Raw genomic sequence first — 22,596 nt, forward strand, 5'->3', positions numbered from 1 at the left:
CCCACATGTAGATATATAAACACCGTGCATTTCTTTTTTTTCCTTTTTTTTTTTTTTTTTTCATTTTTACTTCTACTGCATTACCGATTTTTTGTTGTAAACCTGTAAACAAGTTTTTTACTTTATACAACATTTTGTTATAAAACTTTTTTTATGAGTAAATTATAATGTACACCACTTTATATTGACAAATAAGGTTCTGTGTATGTTTTCAAAAAATCAAAAGTGTAATATACAGTATATTACATTACTAAGCAAATACAATATAATACATTGAAAAAATATTATTCAAATATGAAATATGCAAATATATATATGCAAAGAATACATTTGTAAAAATGTATTAAGCGAATGTACTATACAGAAAGTAACATAACAGGATACACACATACACAAAGAAAATATAAAAAAAAGGAAAAGTGGGAGATTTGCAAATGGAGCATGATAAAAAAAAAAAAAAAAAAAAAAAAAAACCATTTTCTAAGGGCATTTTAAAAAAAAGTAATATACCTTATGTAGAAAGAAGGAAAAGCAAATAAATAAAAAAGAAGATATAATGTATTCTTTAAAAATTGTTTCCTTCCTTTTGAAATGCTCTATTATTCGATTCGTCCTTAAAAAGACGTTAAGACTTTAACCCGATCAGTACAAAGTTGTTAGGAGCTTTCTCGCTTGGAACCCATTTCCGCCTAATAAAAAGAGAAAGAGAATATATTTTTTTTAAATTATATATCATCGGGCATTGAAAATGTACACTTGGGGCATGGATATTTAAGTGGGACGTGGATATGTATGTTGGGTATTGATATGTATGTTGGGTATGGATATGTATGTTGGGTATGTATATGTATGTTGGGCATGGATATGTATGTTGGGCATGGATATGTACGTGGGGAATGGAAATATACGTGGGGCATAGTAATATATATGGGGATCATTTATAATATAATTATGGGCACATTTAAGCGGCAGATATATAGGCTCATGATGCCTATTTTTCAAAATCGAAAAAAGGCAGGGAAACGTAACAAGCAAGATAAAACTAACCTGTTAGCATGTAGAAATATTCCAATTTATTAATGTCAAAATTGTAAATAACATTTTGGTTAAACAAATGAGCAACGTAGTTTTTGAACTCTCTTAGAGTGTAATTACGAACAGTCTTGATTTCTTTTTTGTGTATTCCAAGGAGGTCAGGCCTAAAATTTCTTCGATTTTCCCTATCCCAACAAGTAGCTACAATTTTAACACATCTTTTATATTTGGAGGCATTCCACTGTAGTAATAATTTTGGTATAGTAAAGTAGTAGGTTGGTATATAGCCATTATATTTCGTATTTTCAAAATTAATAGATAAATATTCAGAAACACTTAGGGAGTAATTATACTGATCTGTTGCAATTAATAGAGGAAATTCAGTTTGCCTTTTTAGATGTTCAAATAATGCATATGTACACAGATTTGCATAAGAAGCATTGTTTATTCCAATATTTGCTAATTCTAACAAATTAGGAGGTATAGAAAATTTATCTAATATGTTTGGAATTTTTACATTGTCATAATAAAATTTATATAATTTTTGCTTAAACATATTTTTCTCTCTCTCACTTATGCTGTTATATGTCTCATCATTTTCTATTTCTGCATTAATTGTCTTTTTAATAATATCATCGTATATTCTTTTATTGTATAATAAATGTGTTCCATCTAAACAAGTAGTATTTAAAATATTTTTATTTATTTTAATTTCTTTTAAAAAATTTTCATTAACTTTTACAATATCTTCAAGGAATTGTCTGCTTAACTCTGGTTGGATATATAAATTAGTATTACTGCGAACAATATCATTTATATCAAATTTATACTTTTTCATATTAGGTATAAAAATGACAAACCAGTTGTTTAGCTTTGCCCACAAAACAACACTATTTAATATGCAGCTCTTTCCTGTACCTCTTTTTCCGTCTATTAAGATGCTCCTACTTCTGTATGAAGAAGAGATGTTTTCATTGTTCTCCCAGTTATGATCTTTATTCATCCTTAATTTGTTGTCTGTATGTGTAGTATAGGAAAAAGTGTTTGCCTTTACTCCCTCATTGATGGTAGCACTGTTCTCCATCATAGCGCTTATATCATAATACGGTGAGATGATATTTTTTTGTAAAAAATAATTATCTAAATCGTACGAATCTCTTTTCTTATTTGATTTAAAGTCTTGTGCGCAGTGTAATAATTCATTTATAATCTCATACGTTAATTTTCTGTATAATATTCCGACACCTTTCACATTCTGCAAGTTGTTCATTATAGTCTTTTTATCACGCGTATCGCTACTGCTATTACTACTACTTCTACTACTACTACTACTTCTACTATTACTACTACTACTGCTATTACTATTACTACTACTACTGATATTACTACCAGTACTACTACTATTACTGTTATTTTTTATTTCATTAATTAACATGTCCAAGTTGTCGGTATCCCCGTTATGCATTAATATATCCTTAGGGAGCTCTCCTGATAGCCCTTCGGGAAAAAATGTATCCAAATATTCTTTTTCAAAAAGAAAATATTTATCTATATTTTCAATACAAAAGTCAGATGATTTTATATTTTTTATTTTCTCATTTTCCACATTTATATATATATTTGAGTTAAAAAAGAAATCATTCATATGCCTTTTCTCCTTCTTTACTTGAATATTTAATAACTTGCTATATCTATCTTCATCATATGGGAATGCAACTAATTCTTTATTATATATGTTATGTATATCGTCTTCATTTTTTCTATTTCTTTCTATGTATGTTTTGTGAACCTTAGTATTGTTAATAATCGATGTAATTTTATATGTGTTAATTTTCCTAACAAACACTGACAGCGATTTCATATTAATTTGTGTGGAAAAGAACAAAAATTACAAAATAAAAATGAGGAAAAAGGATAGTTTCTCATCATAAATAATTGTGTAAGTGGTCAATTATAATAAAGAAAAGGTCAATGAAAAGAAACAAACACACTGATTTCTCCTTCTACTGAAAAAGTAAAAATTTATAGCACCAAAAGTGGAAGAAGAATTTGAGTTAGTGTTCGAGTTGGTGTTCGCGTTCACGTTCACATGCGCATCTTTGGAACATTTATTCATTCCTGCATACATATTAAAATGTTAAAAAAAAGAAAATATCGCTACGTGCTAAAGTGAAATAATTCGAACATGCGATTGGACCAAATAATATAAATGATGCATTATTTTTCCTTTTTGTGGGAAAAAAACAAAAAATGAAATATTCATCTACCTTTACGAGAAAATATACTATTGTACATAGTATTGTATGTATGTGTAACAGGGCCTCTTATTATATACACAAAATAAAAGATGAAAATAAGAACAAAAGAAATTTTTATGAGGGATAGGAGGGAAAATTAAAAAACAATATCGATTCCGTGTTCGATCATTTTTAAATATACATTCTTTTGAAACGTTGCAATAAAGTATTTAATAATTCATTTGTTGACATTAGAAATGGCAATAATTATGTCGTAAAAATATGTCTACCATTGTTTAACGCCTTTGTTTTTACGGCACAAATTATATGGTACTATTAATTTTAACTGTGAGGTCAAAAAAAAAAAAAAAAAAAAAATACTATACAAACATACAATAAATGGTTACTTTTTACACTCTTACATGTAAAAGAATCTCCTACGACACTTATGTTAGCTTAAAGAACTGCATCGATATTTATATTTTGAGAAATAGTCTCTACTTCGGAGTTAAAAGTTTGTTTGTATTTTTGTTTTTCTGTTTTTCTGTTTTTCTGTTTTTCTGTTTTTCTGTTTTTCTGTTTTTCTGTTTTTCTGTTTTTCTGTTTTTTTTTTTTTTTTTTTTTTTTTAAATTGTAAGGTAAACAAGCTTATTTTTTTGAATTAGAAGAAAAACTGCAATTATTGAAACTACTTGGTGTGGAAAAAAAAAAAAAAAAAAAAATAAAAAACTGCTAAATGAAATGTAAAAAATGTAAGAAGCGAATATAAGCTATCTTGTTTCACCAATGGACAACTGTGAAAGGGATGAATGTCCAAATTTGGCGTGTTAAAAAAAATGTGCACAAAAAAATAGTACGTAAATAAACATTAAATATGGTAGATTTAATTATTCCTAAATTTGTACCTTGTAAATTTTGGAATTTTTGCATTTTTCATCTTTGAAAAATATAGAAGCACATATATATATATAGATGAAAATATTTAAAAACATTTAAAAATATTTAAGAATATTTAAAGATATGTAAATATATATAAAGATATGTAAAAATATATAAAGACGTATAAAAATATTTAAAAATATGTAAGGACTCCAAAACTTCAACTGTTAAGTGAAACTTACATTTTTGAAGCATTTTGTAAATATATTTTTTTTCTCTTTTGTATTATGAAAATGAATACTACTTAATTTTGTTTAGTCTTCGTATAGAATTTTATATAACATTTTTTTTGAGTGAATCATTTGCTTATAAATTTCCTCATCAGCCTTGTTTGCATACTGATCATCTGAATCTGAGCTGAAATCACATTCGCCTTCTAAATCTGCCAATTCTGCTAGTTTACGAAAAAAAAGTTTACAACTTCTTTCTTTCATTTTCCTATTCATTTTCACCAATTGTGCACAATATAAAAGTGCTCTTTTTATTTTTGTGCTATCTTTATCGTCTATTCTTTTCAACTCCTCAAGTTCCTTTTGTTCTTCAAAATTTAATCCTATTTTTTTTAAGGCGTTTGCCCATTTTGAAACCTCATCGTCCGCTACGAAACAGATACATTTACCTGGATGGGAAAATTTAATGAAAAATAAATAAAAGCAGAATAAAAACAAAATAAAAAAAAAAATAAAATAATAAAAATGATACAAAATGAAGAAAAAAAGTTAATAAAGAAGGCCATTTCACATTTCTCGTACAAGAAGCAATTAGAGGTATGCAGCACGCGCGCGAGCATACATTTATACATGTATATATATATGGCATAGACATATCTATAACATAAGCGAATTATGCACGCATGTGTGCCAGGTATAGATGTATTTTTACCCGTCTTGAAATTTCTAGCCGTGCGACCTGATCTATGAACGAAGGTAACATCGTTGACTGGACAATTCAGCTGAATAATCAAATCGCATTTGTCCAAATCTATTCCTCTACTTAATACATCGGTACAGAATAATACAGAATTGCAATTGCTTTGGGAAAAGTTGAATATACTTTGTACTCGATATTTTAGTTTTTGCTGGGAATGTACAGAAAAGAATTTTACTTTGTTTTTTAAAACTATATTACTTCTATGTTTTTTTGGCAAAGATGTTTCTAGAGCTTGGTCAAAAAATAAATATCGAAATACTGTAAAAAGCTCTCTTGTCCTTTTAATTGTGTTCACGAAAATAATTACTTTTTTGATATTGTCCTCTTCTTTATCTTCCTCATTCTGCATTTTCTCATTCATGTTCACCTCCTTTTTCTCCTCCTCATTCGTCTCAACCTTTTTCTTATCATCATTACTTGTTAATTCATTGTTAAAATATAATGTTAACAAATAATAAAGTTTTTGCAAAATTTTCGATTTTTCACATTTTGCTATATTTAATGTAAGACCCGCTGGTAAGATGCAATTAGAATTACTACCATTACCTGCATTTTCATCCGATATATTGATAACAGTTGAATTTTCCTTTCGTATTGTAACAACATTCAAAAATTTAGCTAGATTTTCATTTTGCAGCTGAACTGTTAAACCTAATGTAGCCGATATAAGAAAGGTCTGTACAAATTTTCTTTTCTTACCCCCTACAGACTTATATAAATGTTTCGAAATAAAGCTTATATCCTTTATAAACGACGTTTCAATCATTTTGTCAATTTCATCGCAAGCAAAATATCTGATGTTTTTCATTTCAAATATATAATTAATTTTTTCCTCTAATTCTAAGAAATATCTTAGTCTTCCAGGTGTACATATAATTATTTCTGGTTTCTTGGATATAATTCTTTTCTGTTTGTTAATATTTATACCTCCTATTAATGTTGTAATATACAAATTAATATATTTATTTATATACCCGAAATGGTTTAATATCTGAAGAGCTAATTCCCTGGTTGGTACTAATATTAAACCTCTAAATTTTTGTGGGCTTTTTTGTTTTTTTGCATATTCCATTAATTTTTTCTTTACTAAATTATTTAATATCGGCAAGCAGAAGGTTAATGTTTTTCCTGTACCTGTTTTTGATATAGCTACGATGTCGTTTTTAAAACTTATTGCCTCTTCCAATGTCTTCATTTGAATTTCTGTTGGCTTCCAAAATTTGTTGTCATATAAGCCTTTCAATATGCTGTAAAATATGTCTATTGATTTATTCATATTCCATCTTTTGTAAACTATTAAGCATTTAATATCCTTTATGTTCTTAAAACTGTCTTCATTATTAATAAGTGCATGTATATCAAATCTTTCTTTTTTTTTATTTTCATTATTCTTATTCAAACTGTCCTCCCCTTTAGTACCATTTCGTTTATTCTTTATTTGTCTTTTTTTATTTTCTTTTTGTGATTTTTCCGCCTTTTTATTTATTTTCTTTTTGCTTACAACTTTTTTCTTTTTTGAGCTCTCCTCTTCTTCCTCTGCGCTTTTCAGAAGTCTTCTATTTTTGTTCTTTCTTTTTCTCTTTCTTCTCTTTTTTTTTTCATCCTTTTTTATCTTTTCCTTGTTGTTCTCTTCCCTGTTATCCTCTTCCCTGTTGTCCTCTTCCCTGTTATCCTCTTCCCTGTTATCCTCTTCCCTGTTGTCCTCTTCCCTGTTATCCTCTTCCCTGTTATCCTCTTCCCTGTTATCCTCTTCCCTGTTATCCTCTTCCTTGTTTTGCACTTCCTTGTTTTGCACTTCCTCTCTTTCCTCTTCCTTGTTTTGCACTTCCTCTCTTTCCTCTTCCCTGTTGTCCTCTTCCTTTTTGTCCTCTTCCTTTTTGTCCTCTTCCTTTTTATCCTCCCTCTTTTTGTTTTCTTCCTTTTTGTTCTCTTCCTTTTTGTTAATTTTCTTTTTTCCAACTTTAATTAGTTCGCCCTTTTCCGAATTTTTTTCGTCAGCTTGTGATGGGGTCTTTTTTGCTTTCTTTGTTTTATTCAGAACTAATTTTTTGGAATTTTTTTTCGTTTTTTCTTTCACCTCCTCTTTTTTATCCTCACTAAAATCCGCAGTCTTTTCCTGTTCTGTTTTTTTCAAGTCATCTTCACACAGTATTTTTAAGTTAACAGGATTTGCTTTCTCAATTGACACCAGTCCTTCCTTTTTCAGTCTACATAACGAAGGGGGAGAAAAAAATATAAAATAAAAAATAAATTAAGAAAAAAAAATAATAAAATAAAAATAGTAATAATGATAATAATAAATTCACAAAAAATTAGTGTAATGATAAAGAATAATAACAAATATTAATACTCCCATTTTGATGAAGGCGGTAAAAGGACGCAGACGTAAAAAGTGTCATATAATGAGAAGAATGAATACACATTTTTGAGCTTATGCGTTTGTTATGGGAACGTTTAAATTAAAAACATTATGTATATATGTGCAAATTTTTTTTTTTTTTTTTTTTTTTTTTTTTGTTTTTACATATATATATAATATATGTTTATATATATTTACTTATATCATGCACATTGACATAAAATTTCATATGAATAAAATTAAGGACATAGGATGCTATATAATTTTACATAAATGTACTTTTTCGACATACATATAATATGTGTACACATATATATATATATATATATAACTATACTAAAATGCATATAATATCATAAGAAAAAAATTTTAGGCAGTGGGTGGCATATTTTTGCACATGTACTTTCTCGACATACATATATCATGTGTAAACATACATATATATATATATAACTATACAAACATGCATATAATTTCATATGCCTAAAATTCAGGGCCATTAGTACTCCATTTTTTTTTCATGAATGTACTACTTTTTTGACATACATATCATATACGTATGTATATATATTTATATCATGCAAACTGGTATATAATTTCATATTCATAAAATTCGTGGCCCTGCATACTATATTTTATTATATATATGCACTTTTTTGTTATACATATAATATGTGTATAAATATATTAAATATATATTTATGTCATACAAAGTGGCATTATAATTTTATATGCACGAAATTCCGTGGCTTCGCTTTGGTTACTACATTTTTTTACATGCATGTACTACTTTTTGGCCATTCATACAATATGTATCTATACATAAATATCGGTACTTATACATACATATGGGTATTTATCTCTCTCTATATACATATATATACATATGGGTATTTATCTCTCTCTATATACATACATATACATATGGGTATTTATCTCTCTCTATATACATACATATACATATGGGTATTTATTTATATGTATATAAATATATATAGGTACTTTTGTATATGCATATAATTATGTACGCATAAGTTGAAAAGCATGTTCGCCTCATTTAAAAAAAGGCTTGGAGATAAAAACACAGCAATAAATGCAATCTTCTCTAATGTAAAATATAAAGATAGCATTACTCCATTTATCTCATGCGCATACATATTTATGTAAATGTATATGCACATATTTCTATAATAAAGCACAATTTTTATATATGCTCAAATAAGTATTTATGTTTATAATTGCTGCCTTACTGTTTGAGGAGAGCAGGCGCAAGTGTAACTTCTTCATAAATCATCTTCTTTTTTTCCTTTTTTCTTTTTTTCCTTATTTATGCTTTCCTTTTTTTGTGTTTTATTATAATCAGTTCCTTTTTTAATCAAAATTGAACTTGTTTCAAAGAAAACAAAATATATTTTATTCCTAAATACACAAAGGAAAATAAAGTATTAGTTCTTTTAAATTACAACAACAGTAAGAATGAAAAATAAAAAAAGAAAAGATTTCAAAAAAAAATAAAAATAAAAAAATAAAAAAATAAAATTTTGTATATCATTTTTTGAGTAGATCATAATTTTATTTTCAAAAAAAAAAAATAATTTGACACAATTGTTAAAACAAAAAAAAAAAAAAAAATAACAAAACAAATTAACAAGTGGCTGATGGAGACATAAAAACATCATGTAAATTCCAAGAATCGAGGTACGACTCTTTTTTTTTTTTTTTTTCTAACAGTTCTGCTGACGTTATGCACTAGCATATTTATTGTGTATCCAGTTTTTTATTTGTGTACTACTCTCTTCACGGTGCCTCTTAATTTTGAAAAAGTAAAAATATAAAACAAATTTTAAGAAAATGAAGCAGAAAAAACAATTCAGAATGCTAGGATTCTAGTTTTTAATGTTAAACATAGTTAAAGAGAAAGTTCAAATACATATTTTTCTATTTACAAATAAGTAAGAGCAAGTATATGTATACATATGCTCATACATATATGTGTACTTTTCGTAAAAAATTGCAGAATTGTCGCATACATAAGCGTTATACATGTACATATATATATACATATTTTTGCATAAAAAAAGTACATAATTTAATACATAAGCACATATACATAGAATATAAATACATAGCATGTACATGCATAGTACGTAAATATATAGTACGTAAACGTATAGTACGTAAATATATAGTACGTAAACGTATAGTACGTAAATATATAGTACGTAAACGTATAGTACGTAAATATATAGTACGTAAACGTATAGTACGTAAACATATAGTACGTAAACGTATAGTACGTAAACATATAGTACATAAACACGTAGTACATGAACACCTAGCACATGCGTGCATTGTAAATACATACATAGTACATGCGCACCTTTTTATGTATGTATGTTAGCTCAAAAAATTGCAAAATTGCTACGTAAATCCACAAATGCATTTACATATATACGCTTTCATATACTCCAATTACCCGTTACCGTGATTATCCTTGCTGAAAGTGAATGCACTTAGTTCAATTTTTACTCCCTAATCGTCAACATCTAGGAAGAATGCTGTTTTTATGTCTCATAAATATTTTTTTTCAAATTTGTCATTTCGTTTAAGACACCCCGAAAAAAAAAAAATTTTTTTTTGTCAAAAAAAGAATTTTAAAAGAGTAGTACCGAATTGTAACATAACAAAAATGAGCATAAGTGTATATAAAAATAAAATCTTTAATACTAGGGATGTTTTGGAAGTAAGCATATATGGAAGGAACTTAAAATTGGAACCCTCTAGTTTTAAGGACTGTGTTTATAAATTAAACGACAATAAAATAAATATACAAGAATTAGAAAAAGTGGATGGATCACATGGTGTTGTTACGGAAGTGTGTTCAAAAGATAAAGAAAAGAATGAGGAAGTAAGAGGTGTTAAGATGATGAACTCTTTATGTTATAATATGGATGAACTAAAATGCTTATATTTTTTTTTCCTAATCAATATATTAAGATTTAAAAATAATTTAGATATAAATTTAATAAGAAATGTTTGTAGTTCTATAAACAATACGACATATTGTTCTTCTAATATAATTTTTAAGGAAAACGATATGTATAGTGTAACATTAAAAAAATTTTTTATTTCAAATTTAAAACAATGTGGTAAGGTAGAATATAATATGAGTCATTTTAAGTCTTCTATAAATGTCGTTATTGAAAAATGTAGCATGTTATTTCTGAATACACATAAAACGTATTCTTTATGTAAATATTTAACATGTTGTTTATGTAATATTCTGGAGTTATTTAATATTAATTGTGATGTCTTATTTAAGAATACATTTAATAACAATGTAAATAATAGTAACATACATTCAATAAATGATATAATATCGAAAATTAAGTGGATGATTCACGATTCGAAAATTGAAAAAGACAAGGAACTTTCTAAAAATTTCAGTTCAAATATCATGTTATTTGTTTATGCACAAAGTAAGTTAACGGATGACTGTAATTATATTATGACCTTAATTAATCAGAACTTTAAAAATAGTTTAGATGATAATAAACATGAATATACGGAAGAAATGAATTCAATAAGTATATATATTAATATTTTATGTAGAGGTATCAATGAAAACTTATATATTCTTACAAAAAACATTCTAGATATTGCAACTAAAATTGTACCTTTATTTGTTAATAATTTGCATGATTTTATCACATCCAATGAGGTAATTACGAATGACCACGCCGATTTGAAGAAGCCTCCCACTAGCGGTTTTGTCGTCGTGTATAATGATAATAATTGTAATAATAATGACAGGGGTAATAATAGTAACAGCGGTAATAATACTATGGTGGGAGTGAACAGCTTGAAGATCTACCTTACCGAATTATATGAAGAAAAATATCTGAGGAGTGTTGAGAAAAAGTTTGTAAACATCTCATATTCAAACGAATTTCATAAACTGAAAGATATGAATATAGTATTCAACGAGCTGTTAATTCTTTTAACAGATATAATTATGCACATGAACATCTTGTATGATATAAAAGCATATAACAAAGCTTTAGCTCATATTCTGAAGAATAAAAAAGTGTCTGGTTGTGTTCATAATATTGGTATTGGATGTCTTGAATTTAAAAATTTTCTCTATTCACTTATCTCACCTAATGGTAAATCAAAATTAAATATATATAATGAAAAAGACAAACTAGTATTAATGAAAGATAACAAAATTGTGAGTAATCACCTTTTTAATATCCTTAGTGAACATTTTATACCTTACAAATTTGTGGATGATATAAGTGAAATACTAATTCAGAAAAATATAAACTTTAATTTGAAAGTGCCAAAAGGGGCAAAGGATTTTACAGGAGAAGATATGCAGTTAAGAAATATATTTTTCGATTTCATTAAAAGGAAATTTTTAATACACGGTGCAGTAGAAATAGATACACCTATATTTGAATTAAAAGAAACATTGATGGACAAATATGGAGAAGATTCCAAATTAATATTTGATCTAAAGGATCAGGGTGGAGAAAACTTATCCTTAAGATATGATTTAACTGTTCCTTTATATCGTTTTGTTAATACGAATAATGTAAATGCTTTAAAAAGATTTCATATAGGAAAAGTATATAGAAGGGATGAACCAAGTATGAATAGAGGTAGATTTCGAGAGTTTTATCAATGTGATTTTGACATAGTAGGAAAATATGATACGCTTCGTACCGACTTTCATATTTTATTTATCTTTTGGGATATATTAAATAATTTAAAAAATGTTATAGGTAATTTTAATTGTAAAGTTAACCACAGAAAAATATTGGAATATATGCTCCTCTCTTGTAATATTCATAAAGATAAAGTTAAAACTATATCAAGCAGTATAGACAAATTAGACAAAATAACATTTCAGCAATTTAGGGACGAGTTACTAAATGAAAAAGGAATCCCTGTAGAATCTGTGGATAAAATTGAAGCATACATTTCAAAAACGTTAAGTTTATCTCCATTCTTAGTTATTGAATTTTTGAGAAATGATTTAAATGAATCTACTTTTGATCAATGTTATAAGAATGAAATCAATGTAGTGATAAATCATTTAGAAAACATTTTTGAATTGCTTAAACGTTTTAACATGATTAATCATTTTACATTAGATTTGTCATTAGCCAGAGGTTTAGATTATTATACTGGAATCATATTTGAATTTGTTCTTCTTTCAGAAACAGGATTAGGTAGTATCGCCGCAGGGGGGAGGTATGATTATCTCATAAGAAACAGAAGAAAAGAATACATACCGTCTGTTGGTGCTTCTATCGGGATAGAACGAATAATAGCCATTGCCGAGGATAAGGTAAAGGAGAAAATTCTTACCCCAGAGGAAGCTAATAGCAGAAATGATAGTAGCCATTGTAAAGGTACAGCACAAAATAAGGATACACTCAATGAAGGTATTAGCGGAACAAATAACAATTCAATGATATGTAATGTTGTCACGACTAGTAGCAGCTCATCGAAGTATAAGCTCAAAGACAATTCAATTGAAGTTCTTATATGTCATGCAAAGAAAGACAGTTTTACGGAAACCATTGAGTTGTGCAAAAAATTATGGGATCAAAATATTTGTACGGAATTTATATATGTGCAGGATCAAAAAATACAGAAGCAACTGATTTATGCTTTAGAAAAACAAATACCGCTTGTTGTCATTATCGGTGATGAAATTGAAAAGGGAATTATAAAATTACGAGAACTTACTTTAGATAAGGACAGATCATTTGGAGAAAAAGAAATAAGTCTAAATGATTGTGTCAATGAAGTAAAAAATTATTTCAAGCATAATTTAACGTGGAAACAGAATGTTATGAATATCCTATTTGAGAGAACGAAAGAATAAATTACATGAATGTAAGAAGTTACTTTTTGTTAATAATAGCCTTCCTTTCCCCTTCTTCCTCTTATATGTGCCTCTAGCAGGAGATTAAACCGGTTATATGATGTATTGTTTCTCTTGCGTTTATTTTATTTTGAGCATTTAACGGGGAAATAAACACAGTAAAAATAAAAAAAAAAAAAAAATATATAATAAAATAGTAAAATAAAATAGTAAAATGAAATAATCAAATGAAATAATGAAATAAAATAGTAAAATGAAATAATCAAATGAAATAGTAAAATGAAATAATCAAATGAAATAGTAAAATGAAATAATCAAATGAAATAGTAAAATGAAATAATCAAATGAAATAGTAAAATGAAATAATCAAATGAAATAGTAAAATAAAATGATAGGATAACAAAATAGTGATCTGTCATATTACTTAAAAAAAAGGGAAAAACCTTTATGAACTTTACTTTTTACGATTGTCTACAATTTAAAAAAAAATAAGAATAATCTATTTTAATATATATATATGTAATAGTAGGTTTTAATATGGGAATATTATAAAACCATTCTGAATCGTTGCGCTCTTTCAATTTTTAATATTTTAGTGAATTTTTTTTTTTTTTTTTTTTTTTTTTTTTACTTAAATGAACCTTTTAAATTTTAACCTATTGAATGAAACGTTATTTATTTATTTTTTTTTTTCTTTAAAAAATTGGCAAACCTTTGATACGACAAATTTTCAGAATAAATTATTATATTTTGAAAATTTTAGTTTGAAAAGGAGTTCAATTAAACGAGCTACAATAAAAAGCAGCAAAATGTGTAAATTTTTGGAAGCATATTTATGCGAACATTCGAGGAAACAAAAAAACAAAGGTGCAAAAATTTTTTTAAATAGAAGATGCCCAATTAAAGGCCATAAAATGTTCACGCCAAAATATGTGGAATTCTAAATACTGTATTTATTAATTACTACTGTAAGCACGTGTATACATACATTTACGCACATTTGTGTACACATATATATATGCACATGCTTAGGGTTATATCCTTTGAAGTTTGACGCAATAAAACTCTGACTGTCCTTTGCCGATGTTTTAATTTTATGGTCATAACAGCTGTTCAATTTATTAACTTCTCTAAGATAAGAAAAATTTTCTGTGAAAATTAAAAAGTTGCACAAAAAAATTGAAGTTCAGTATGTTTGTTCTACGGGTGTGGCACATACATAACGTCTTCATAATATTCTTATTATAGCTTTGAAGAGAAAAAATACAAAAAAAAAAAAAAATATTAAGACTACCCGAATATTCGCTTTATTTTGAAGTATATACAAATAAGTATTCATACCGTACACATATATTTAGAGAGATACATATGTACGTATATACATATGCAGTCCCTACACACTCAGTTCAAAGGAGCTTTTTTTTTCATTAATATTTATTTTTTTAATTTTTTTGAACATGGAGGTGGAATGGAATGACGAAACACTTAACAAATTCTACAGTTATTTATACAGTACAGTTAGCTACGAAAAATGCTTGGAACTAGAAAAGGATATAAGAATAGAAACAGGCACAGAAAGTAGACTAACTAGGAATTGTGATTCATGTGGAAATGATCATGACAAAATAAATATAAGTTCATTCAAGTTTAAAAAGGATGAGGATGATATGTTAGGTGAAATATTAGATAATGAAAAAGATAAAGAAAATATAAAAAATTCTGTAGCTACTTTAACACAGAGAGCTTTTTCTATTTATACTAATGTAGTAACTAAAGCAAAATCAATAGGAGACAACAAAATAAATTTAAAAATAGATCATTTTTTAAGAACAGATATTTTTAGGCTTGTTTTTACAAAGTACATTATTTCTAATGTAAAGTCCAAAATTAAAGAAATACATTGTAAGAATACAAAAAATATAGTTTCACTAGCAAATCCTTTAAATATAAAAGAATATGACTTAAATAAAATAAACACAGACACAATGGCAAATTTAATGAATAATAATGTAGGTATTCAAAAGAACTTTGTAGGTAAAGAGTATATGAAACTAATATATGATGAGCTCGTGTTTATTGAATATAATAACCAATTTAACGAATTTAGTAGAGAATATAGAAATATTAGAACTGATTTTTATTGTTGGGTTTATATAACAAGCTTAGATAGAGAAAAACAAAAGGGATTATATAAATTATTAAAAGAGTTATCACTAATTCCGTATGAATTAAATAAAAAAGCAAATTTATCTTTACAAATATGTACATTATTTCAATTTTTATATTTCTCTCCGAATAAGTCTTATTTAAAAAAGCATTCCGAAGGTGGATATGACAATTTCGATAACGGGAAAAAAATTACATGTATTTATATTCCCCTAATACATTCAGGGAATGACTTAGAAATTAAAATATACAGAAATGAATGTTCTAATATGAATGAAATGGGAAAAACAATTACTAATCATAATAATATGAACATGCCAAATAATAACGACAATATTCCTCTTCAAGTGATAAAACCTGAAAGTGATTCTCTCATTTTTTTGCAAACAAGAAATATCTCTTATGAGGTTACAAAAACAAAAAATAAATTTTTCATCGTCCACCTTTCAATTCCAGGTCCCCTTTCGTCAGACAGAAATATGTAACTTGGACAGGGTAAGCCAATAATTACTTAAACTTTACGTATATATGTATATATATATATATATATATATATACACAAGCCCACATATATATACTTGTATATGTATACACTCAAGTGTTATTTGTGAAATTATGTATATATAGCCATTTTTTCAAACCTCCGATTGATCCTGAAAAAAGGCAATAATTTCCTGAATGAATAGAGAAAAAATAAAAATTAACAATTCACTTAGGAATTTCAGCGCAGTAGAAATATATATGCATTTGGAAAGATAAAAAATATTAAATAAAATCCCATAATACGAAGCACGAAAAAAGACGAGCCTAACACATATTACTCAAATAAATTAAGCATTTGTTAAGATACCACAAAAGGTCTAATGCAGATCCTATATGATTACAGTCATGATTTACATTTCACTTTTTATTATATTCTAGTGACGTTTTTATATAATGTTCACCCATTTTTCACTTTTTCAAAATTGTGAACATTGCAGATAAAGGATCAGATATAAATCGTTACCACGAAATACATATTTTTGTATAAATATATAATGTATATACGTTTGGAACAAAATATGTCTTTACTATTCATATATGTATATTAAAATATGGGTATAGTGAAAACCTTATTAGCAGTTGTATGTTTGATTTACCTTTTACTACTTCCTTTTCTTTGTCAATTTAAAAAAATAAAAATTTCTCACTTCTTTTGGATGAAACGATATGAAAAAATAAGAATACAATAAAATGAAATAATATAAAAAAGTTCGCAACAAAATATTCAAAAATTTTTAGTCACTAAATGTGTATACATTAACATATGTATGTATATAGATTACATAAATACGAAATCGTTTAAATCGTTTTTCTATTCTTTCTAATTTTTTTTCTTTTGTTGACATAAAAACTCCAATACATACCCGCGTTCCTTTTTTTAATACCAATTTTTCCTATAATATTATAATACTGCTTCTTCCTAATAGTTTTTAACCAGCTAAATAACAAAATTTTTTTACTTTTATTGTTTACCGAATTGGTAGCGATATTTCCATTATGTGTTACAGCACTGTTACATGTGCTCCAATTAGCAGGGCTAATTATTCTGTACCTGTAAATTTTGCTGCTGTTCCCATTTTCCATATTACTCCTACTTCTTATGTTGCAGTTTGTAGCCTTTTTATTATAAATTGTGCAATTATTGAAGGCTAAAAAACATGTTTCATTATTAAACGAGTTATTTACATTTTCGTATATAGTATTTATAGCATTTTTAAAACCCAAAATTCTATTAATGTCCAAACTAATATTCGGTAATCGTAGAGATGAAAATTTACCCTTACTATGATTCTTATAAATTTTCCCAATTAATGGAAATGTGTTTATTTTTTTAAACATTTTATATTGCGAAATGATTGCAATTAGGAAGAAGCTCTTTCATGCTATGGTGAACAAGCGGGAAATATATACATACATATAAGCATACATATATGAATACATATATATACATACATTTGCAAACACGCATATATCTACATATATATATATAATGTTATGGAGGGGGGAAATTGGAATGTTCATATATCCTATTTTTAAAAGACGGAAAAATAGTTTTTTGTATTAAAATTAAAAGGGTCACTTTAACATCATTAGTAATAATAATAATGATTTATCAAATCTGTTTATTATAACGATAAATGTTATCAGGCGTAACTACTATTTAAAGAAAGGGATGGTTTTATATTATTTATGCTAGTACTTTATGAAATTTATTAATTCACGAAAAAAAAAAAAAAATTAGTAAATTTAAAATTGTGCAAAATTAAGCAAACCTCAGCAAAGTTGCCAAAATTAAAAAAAAACAAAAGTAAAAATAAAATAAGATAAAGCAAAATAAATAAGATATAACATGTAAAACAAAATAAATAAAACATGACACAAAACAGCTTTATGAAAATTTATTTTAAGCATTTTTTAGTATATTTTTTTTTTACATATATTTGATTGGCATATAAATAATCCCCAAAATAAAATGAAGATCGTATTATAAAATTTTAAACGCTTTTTGTATAACTCGTGCGAACAATGTGAAAAAAGGATAATGAATCGAAAACTGATTCCAGTTATATAACTCTACGTATGCTTATTTGCATTTTATTTATTTAAATTGCACAATGTATATACTTATTTGGAATGAGACAAAATGCAGCTTGCCCCAACACTCTTACTGCTCAAAATGCAAATGTATGGGTGACGTGCTATTCTATAAATGTGTATGTGTACATATATATGTGCATATACTCAATGAACAAAAATGAAACAGAAAATCCCCAAAAATTGCTTAGAGGAATATATATTTTTTGAAAATTGCGTCTTCTTACGTGCATCTATTATTTTCAAAATACAGAAATGTTTAAAACAAACGAAGAAAGCATATCAAAAAGGATGAATATAAGTCGGTAACTGTGTAATTTGAACACTTCCTTGTAAATGATAAATTATAAGAATTTTTTTCTTTTTAAAATATTAAATTATAACTATTGAAGTTTACTAGTTTTAGGAACACTAAAGGAAAATTTCCATGTATATATATATATATCTATATATATTTACAATGCATGTGCATCTAAGAATGTCATAATATAGTTATTTTTTCATGTATATAAAAATATATATATATATATATATTATACTGAATTTCACGTAAAAGAAAATACCTTGCATTTTTTCTCTTTTTCTTAGTCGTAAAATTGTCGAACATTTTTTTTTTCTCTTTTTTGGTAGCAAAATTTATAAAATTTTCCTATTTTTTTTTCTTTAATCTTTATTCCTGTAATGAATTATTTGTTGTGCATCCAATTTTTTCAGTTTAACCAACGAAATGTAGAAAAAACAACAAAAAATTTTAACAAAATTTACGAAATTTTTACGTTCCTACCAACGTGTTTTGCTTTGCAGCATTTAAAAAAAAAAAAATAAAAAAAAAAAAATAGCCATTTGAAAAAAAGCGGAAATTTTTTTTTTTTTTTATTATTTTCACTTTGAATATTCGCAATTGATTTTTAATTTTGTTTCAAATTTAAATTCATATGTAATTTTTTCATACACACATTTAAATTAAAAAAAAAGAAAATATATTTTTATATAATTTTTTTCTAAATTAAAACATACTCCATTTTTTTTCTTTTAAAAATATATTAAAATAACTATATAATAATAAATATCACAATTACATATTATTAGCAAATTTTCTACAAATTTTTTTTTACATGTAAATGAGAAATATATTTATTTGAATCGTCCATGGTATTACACATTAAATAAAACAATTAACATAAATATAACAAAAGAAATAATATTTACAGAAATATACATCCATAAAACGCACACACGTTATTAACTTAATAATTTAAAAAAATTGGAAGAAAAAAAAAGTTCTCCACTACAGAGAAAGGAAAAAAATATTTCTTCGGTTACAAATTGTTATACCAATTTACAAATAAAAAATTTACTCTGCAGTACTAACCCTCCATATTAAAAATGGTAATAAAATAAAGAGTTTTCGTACGTTTAAAAATATGAATAAAAAGTCGTTTTGTAATTCGTGAACGTTTGTTGATTTTTATGTTAGTGTGCTGTATTACATGACGCTGCATTTTTTCTTCTATAGTCATTTATTGAAATGCGCTCCTGATAAAAAAATATAAAAACATGTATATGCATATATATATATATATTATAGACATTTAAATGGATACGTTTACGTGAACATCTTAAAAGAAATGCATTTACGCGCTTTTTTCGTAAACATTTTTTACCATTTTTATTGAAGCTGATGTAATTATTCGCTTAGTATTACTTCTTAAAATGTTTAAAAAAAAAAATTAACAATTCTATATTACTCTAAAATTGTGCATAGAAATGATGACGCAGTAAAAACACCACCTTTCTACCAATTCCGAATCGACATTTAATTTATGCATTAAATATATATATGTACATGCTTGCAAATTTTTTACATATATACACATATATACATATATATAAATATTATCTTTTCGTGAGCTTTAAAAAATATACGTTTTTATTTTTATATTCATTTTTACTTTTATTTCCGTCAAATTGTATAATTTACATATATATATAAATTTATCTTATATGAGTAAAAAACATATAACTTAAGTAACTGATTATAGTAAATTATTTTATGATAGCAAAAAAGTATAATAACATTTGATTAGTTTACAATGGTACTGAAAAATTTAAATCTTTGAGTTAAATTTTTATATTTTTTCAAATCAGTATGTATTTTACATTTGTAACCTCATTTTAAGCTTTACATTGTAAATACATTTTCGTATTCTGCTCGGGCAATTATTCATTGCAAACGTTACATATATGTGTATCTACGTATATATATATATATATATATATACATATGTAACTGTATATATGTGCGCATACATGTTCATATACGTATTTGCATATTTTCGTGTTTGTATATATTTATATATATGTATATATACATATATCGCAAAAGAACTATCTATGGATGGTTAAACTTTTAATTACATATAATATATAATCTCTGCATGTACTTTAAATATGCTTACTTAAAACATAATTTTTTGACTTTCTATGTTCAGGCATCAAGCGCAGACTATAAGAATGCACCTCTTAATCTACCAATAGATGTTGCTAAAGAATTAACAACAACAGCAAAGAAACTTGTTGAAGCAGGAAAGGGAATTTTAGCAGCTGATGAATCTACCCAAACAATTAAGAAGCGATTTGATAACATACAAATAGAAAACACTGTTGAAAATAGAGCTAGCTATAGAGACTTATTATTCGGTGCCAAGGGATTAGGTAAATTTATATCAGGTGCGATTTTGTTTGAAGAAACCTTATTTCAAAAAAATGAAGCGGGAGTTCCATTAGTAAATTTATTACATAATGAAGGAATAATACCAGGAATAAAAGTTGATAAAGGTTTAGTATCCATTCCATGTACAGATGATGAAAAATCAACACAAGGATTAGATGGGTTAGCAGATAGATGTAAAGAATATTATAAAGGTGGAGCAAGGTTTGCTAAATGGAGAGCTGTTTTAGTAATTGACACTGCAAAAGGAAAGCCTACTGATTTATCTATTAAGGAAACGGCATGGGGGTTAGCTAGATATGCATCTATATGCCAACAAAATAGACTTGTACCCATAGTTGAACCTGAGATATTAGCTGATGGTCCACATTCAATAGAAGTATGTGCTACTGTAACACAAAAAGTTTTAGCATGTGTTTTTAAGGCGTTAAATGAACATGGTGTATTATTAGAAGGAGCATTATTAAAACCAAATATGGTAACAGCAGGATATGATTGTACTGAAAAAACGAATACAAAAGATATTGGCTTTTTTACAGTACAATCATTAAGGAGGACAGTACCACCAGCATTACCAGGAGTTGTATTTTTATCTGGAGGACAATCAGAAGAAGAAGCATCTGTTAATTTAAATTCCATTAATGCTTTAGGACCTCACCCATGGGCTTTAACCTTTTCCTATGGTAGAGCATTACAAGCCTCGGTTTTAAATGCATGGAAAGGAAAAAAAGAAAATGTTGCAAAAGCAAGGGAAGTTCTATTAAAAAGGGCTGAAGCTAACTCCTTGGCTACATATGGAAAATACAAAGGAGGTGCAGGTGATGCCAGTGCTGGTGCGTCACTTTACGAAAAGAAATATGTCTACTAATATGCAGACTTTTTAAAGCGGTGCTAATATTGCTAACGTATTTGTAAATTAACAAAAGAGAGAAGAAAATTGAAAAAAAGAAAAAAAAAAACAATTGAACGAATGAATTAATGAATGAATAAATGACAGGAAAGTAAATACGTAGCAATATGATAAAATGTGATAATTTGAAATGTAACATAATGACGTAATAGGCAAATATTTTCTCTTATATTTGTACCACAGAATGTATATATATATTATTACATATGCAACAAACGTCCACACCGTCTTCATCCTCATCCTCATATGTATATATATACGTACTTAAGTATTGATCTTACGTACGTGCTCATTATTCGAGAATTCTGTGTATTTTTATATATGTCCCCTTTTAATAATTAAAGCGTGTTATTAAAATGCATTTAATCTTTTTATAGTTAGAGAATATATTTGGACTAGTACCAAACAAAGGTATATACATGTGCATATATTTTATTCTATATCGAGTGTTCTTTTTACAAACCTGTAAAACTATGCTGTAAATCCTTCTAAATATTAATTAAAAAGGAAGTTTAAAAAAAAAAAAAAAAAAAAAAGTAGTATAATATAATGATGATTTACATATATATTCTTATATAATTTTTTATATAATTCATGTCGCCCTGTTTTTAAGTACAACTGCAAATTTTAAGTTAATTTAATTTTATAATTTTTTAATTTGATGAAATATTATTGTAATATACATATTTTGGTCAACCTAATTTCGCATTCTTCTACAAAAAAATTTATTTTGAAATTTATGGAAAAGTAAAA

The 22,596-nt window shown here is 26.4% G+C and overlaps 6 protein-coding genes across 6 annotated transcripts; 3 read left to right on the forward strand and 3 right to left on the reverse strand.

The window, feature by feature from the left end:
• Positions 1 to 642: 642 nt before the first annotated feature.
• On the reverse strand, positions 643 to 2,896 carry PmUG01_12071700 (mitochondrial ribosomal protein S29 precursor, putative; the record flags this gene model as incomplete). The annotated part of the gene is made up of 2 exons (XM_029006958.1): positions 643 to 689; positions 1,048 to 2,896. The coding sequence occupies 2 exons, from the start codon at positions 2,894 to 2,896 to the stop codon at positions 643 to 645; spliced, it is 1,896 nt and encodes a 631-aa protein (XP_028863395.1).
• Positions 2,897 to 4,465: 1,569 nt separating this feature from the next.
• Positions 4,466 to 7,540, reverse strand: MAK5 (ATP-dependent RNA helicase MAK5, putative; the record flags this gene model as incomplete). Its single annotated transcript, XM_029006959.1, has 3 exons — positions 4,466 to 4,830; positions 5,094 to 7,348; positions 7,521 to 7,540. 3 exons carry the CDS (start codon positions 7,538 to 7,540, stop codon positions 4,466 to 4,468), a joined length of 2,640 nt encoding a protein of 879 aa, XP_028863396.1.
• A 2,649-nt stretch (positions 7,541 to 10,189) lies between these two features.
• PmUG01_12071900 (histidine--tRNA ligase, putative) lies at positions 10,190 to 13,399 on the forward strand (the record flags this gene model as incomplete). The annotated part of the gene is made up of 1 exon (XM_029006960.1): positions 10,190 to 13,399. The coding sequence occupies one exon, from the start codon at positions 10,190 to 10,192 to the stop codon at positions 13,397 to 13,399; it is 3,210 nt and encodes a 1,069-aa protein (XP_028863397.1).
• A 1,457-nt stretch (positions 13,400 to 14,856) lies between these two features.
• PmUG01_12072000 (conserved Plasmodium protein, unknown function) lies at positions 14,857 to 16,050 on the forward strand (the record flags this gene model as incomplete). The annotated part of the gene is made up of 1 exon (XM_029006961.1): positions 14,857 to 16,050. One exon carries the CDS (start codon positions 14,857 to 14,859, stop codon positions 16,048 to 16,050), a length of 1,194 nt encoding a protein of 397 aa, XP_028863398.1.
• Positions 16,051 to 16,906: 856 nt separating this feature from the next.
• On the reverse strand, positions 16,907 to 17,446 carry PmUG01_12072100 (conserved Plasmodium protein, unknown function; the record flags this gene model as incomplete). The annotated part of the gene is made up of 1 exon (XM_029006962.1): positions 16,907 to 17,446. One exon carries the CDS (start codon positions 17,444 to 17,446, stop codon positions 16,907 to 16,909), a length of 540 nt encoding a protein of 179 aa, XP_028863399.1.
• A 2,849-nt stretch (positions 17,447 to 20,295) lies between these two features.
• Positions 20,296 to 21,801, forward strand: PmUG01_12072200 (fructose 1,6-bisphosphate aldolase, putative; the record flags this gene model as incomplete). The annotated part of the gene is made up of 2 exons (XM_029006963.1): positions 20,296 to 20,298; positions 20,695 to 21,801. The coding sequence occupies 2 exons, from the start codon at positions 20,296 to 20,298 to the stop codon at positions 21,799 to 21,801; spliced, it is 1,110 nt and encodes a 369-aa protein (XP_028863400.1).
• Between the last annotated feature and the right edge of the window lie 795 nt (positions 21,802 to 22,596).

The sequence above is a fragment of the Plasmodium malariae genome, assembly GCF_900090045.1.
Source record: "Plasmodium malariae genome assembly, chromosome: 12".
Lineage (NCBI taxonomy): Eukaryota > Apicomplexa > Aconoidasida > Haemosporida > Plasmodiidae > Plasmodium > Plasmodium malariae.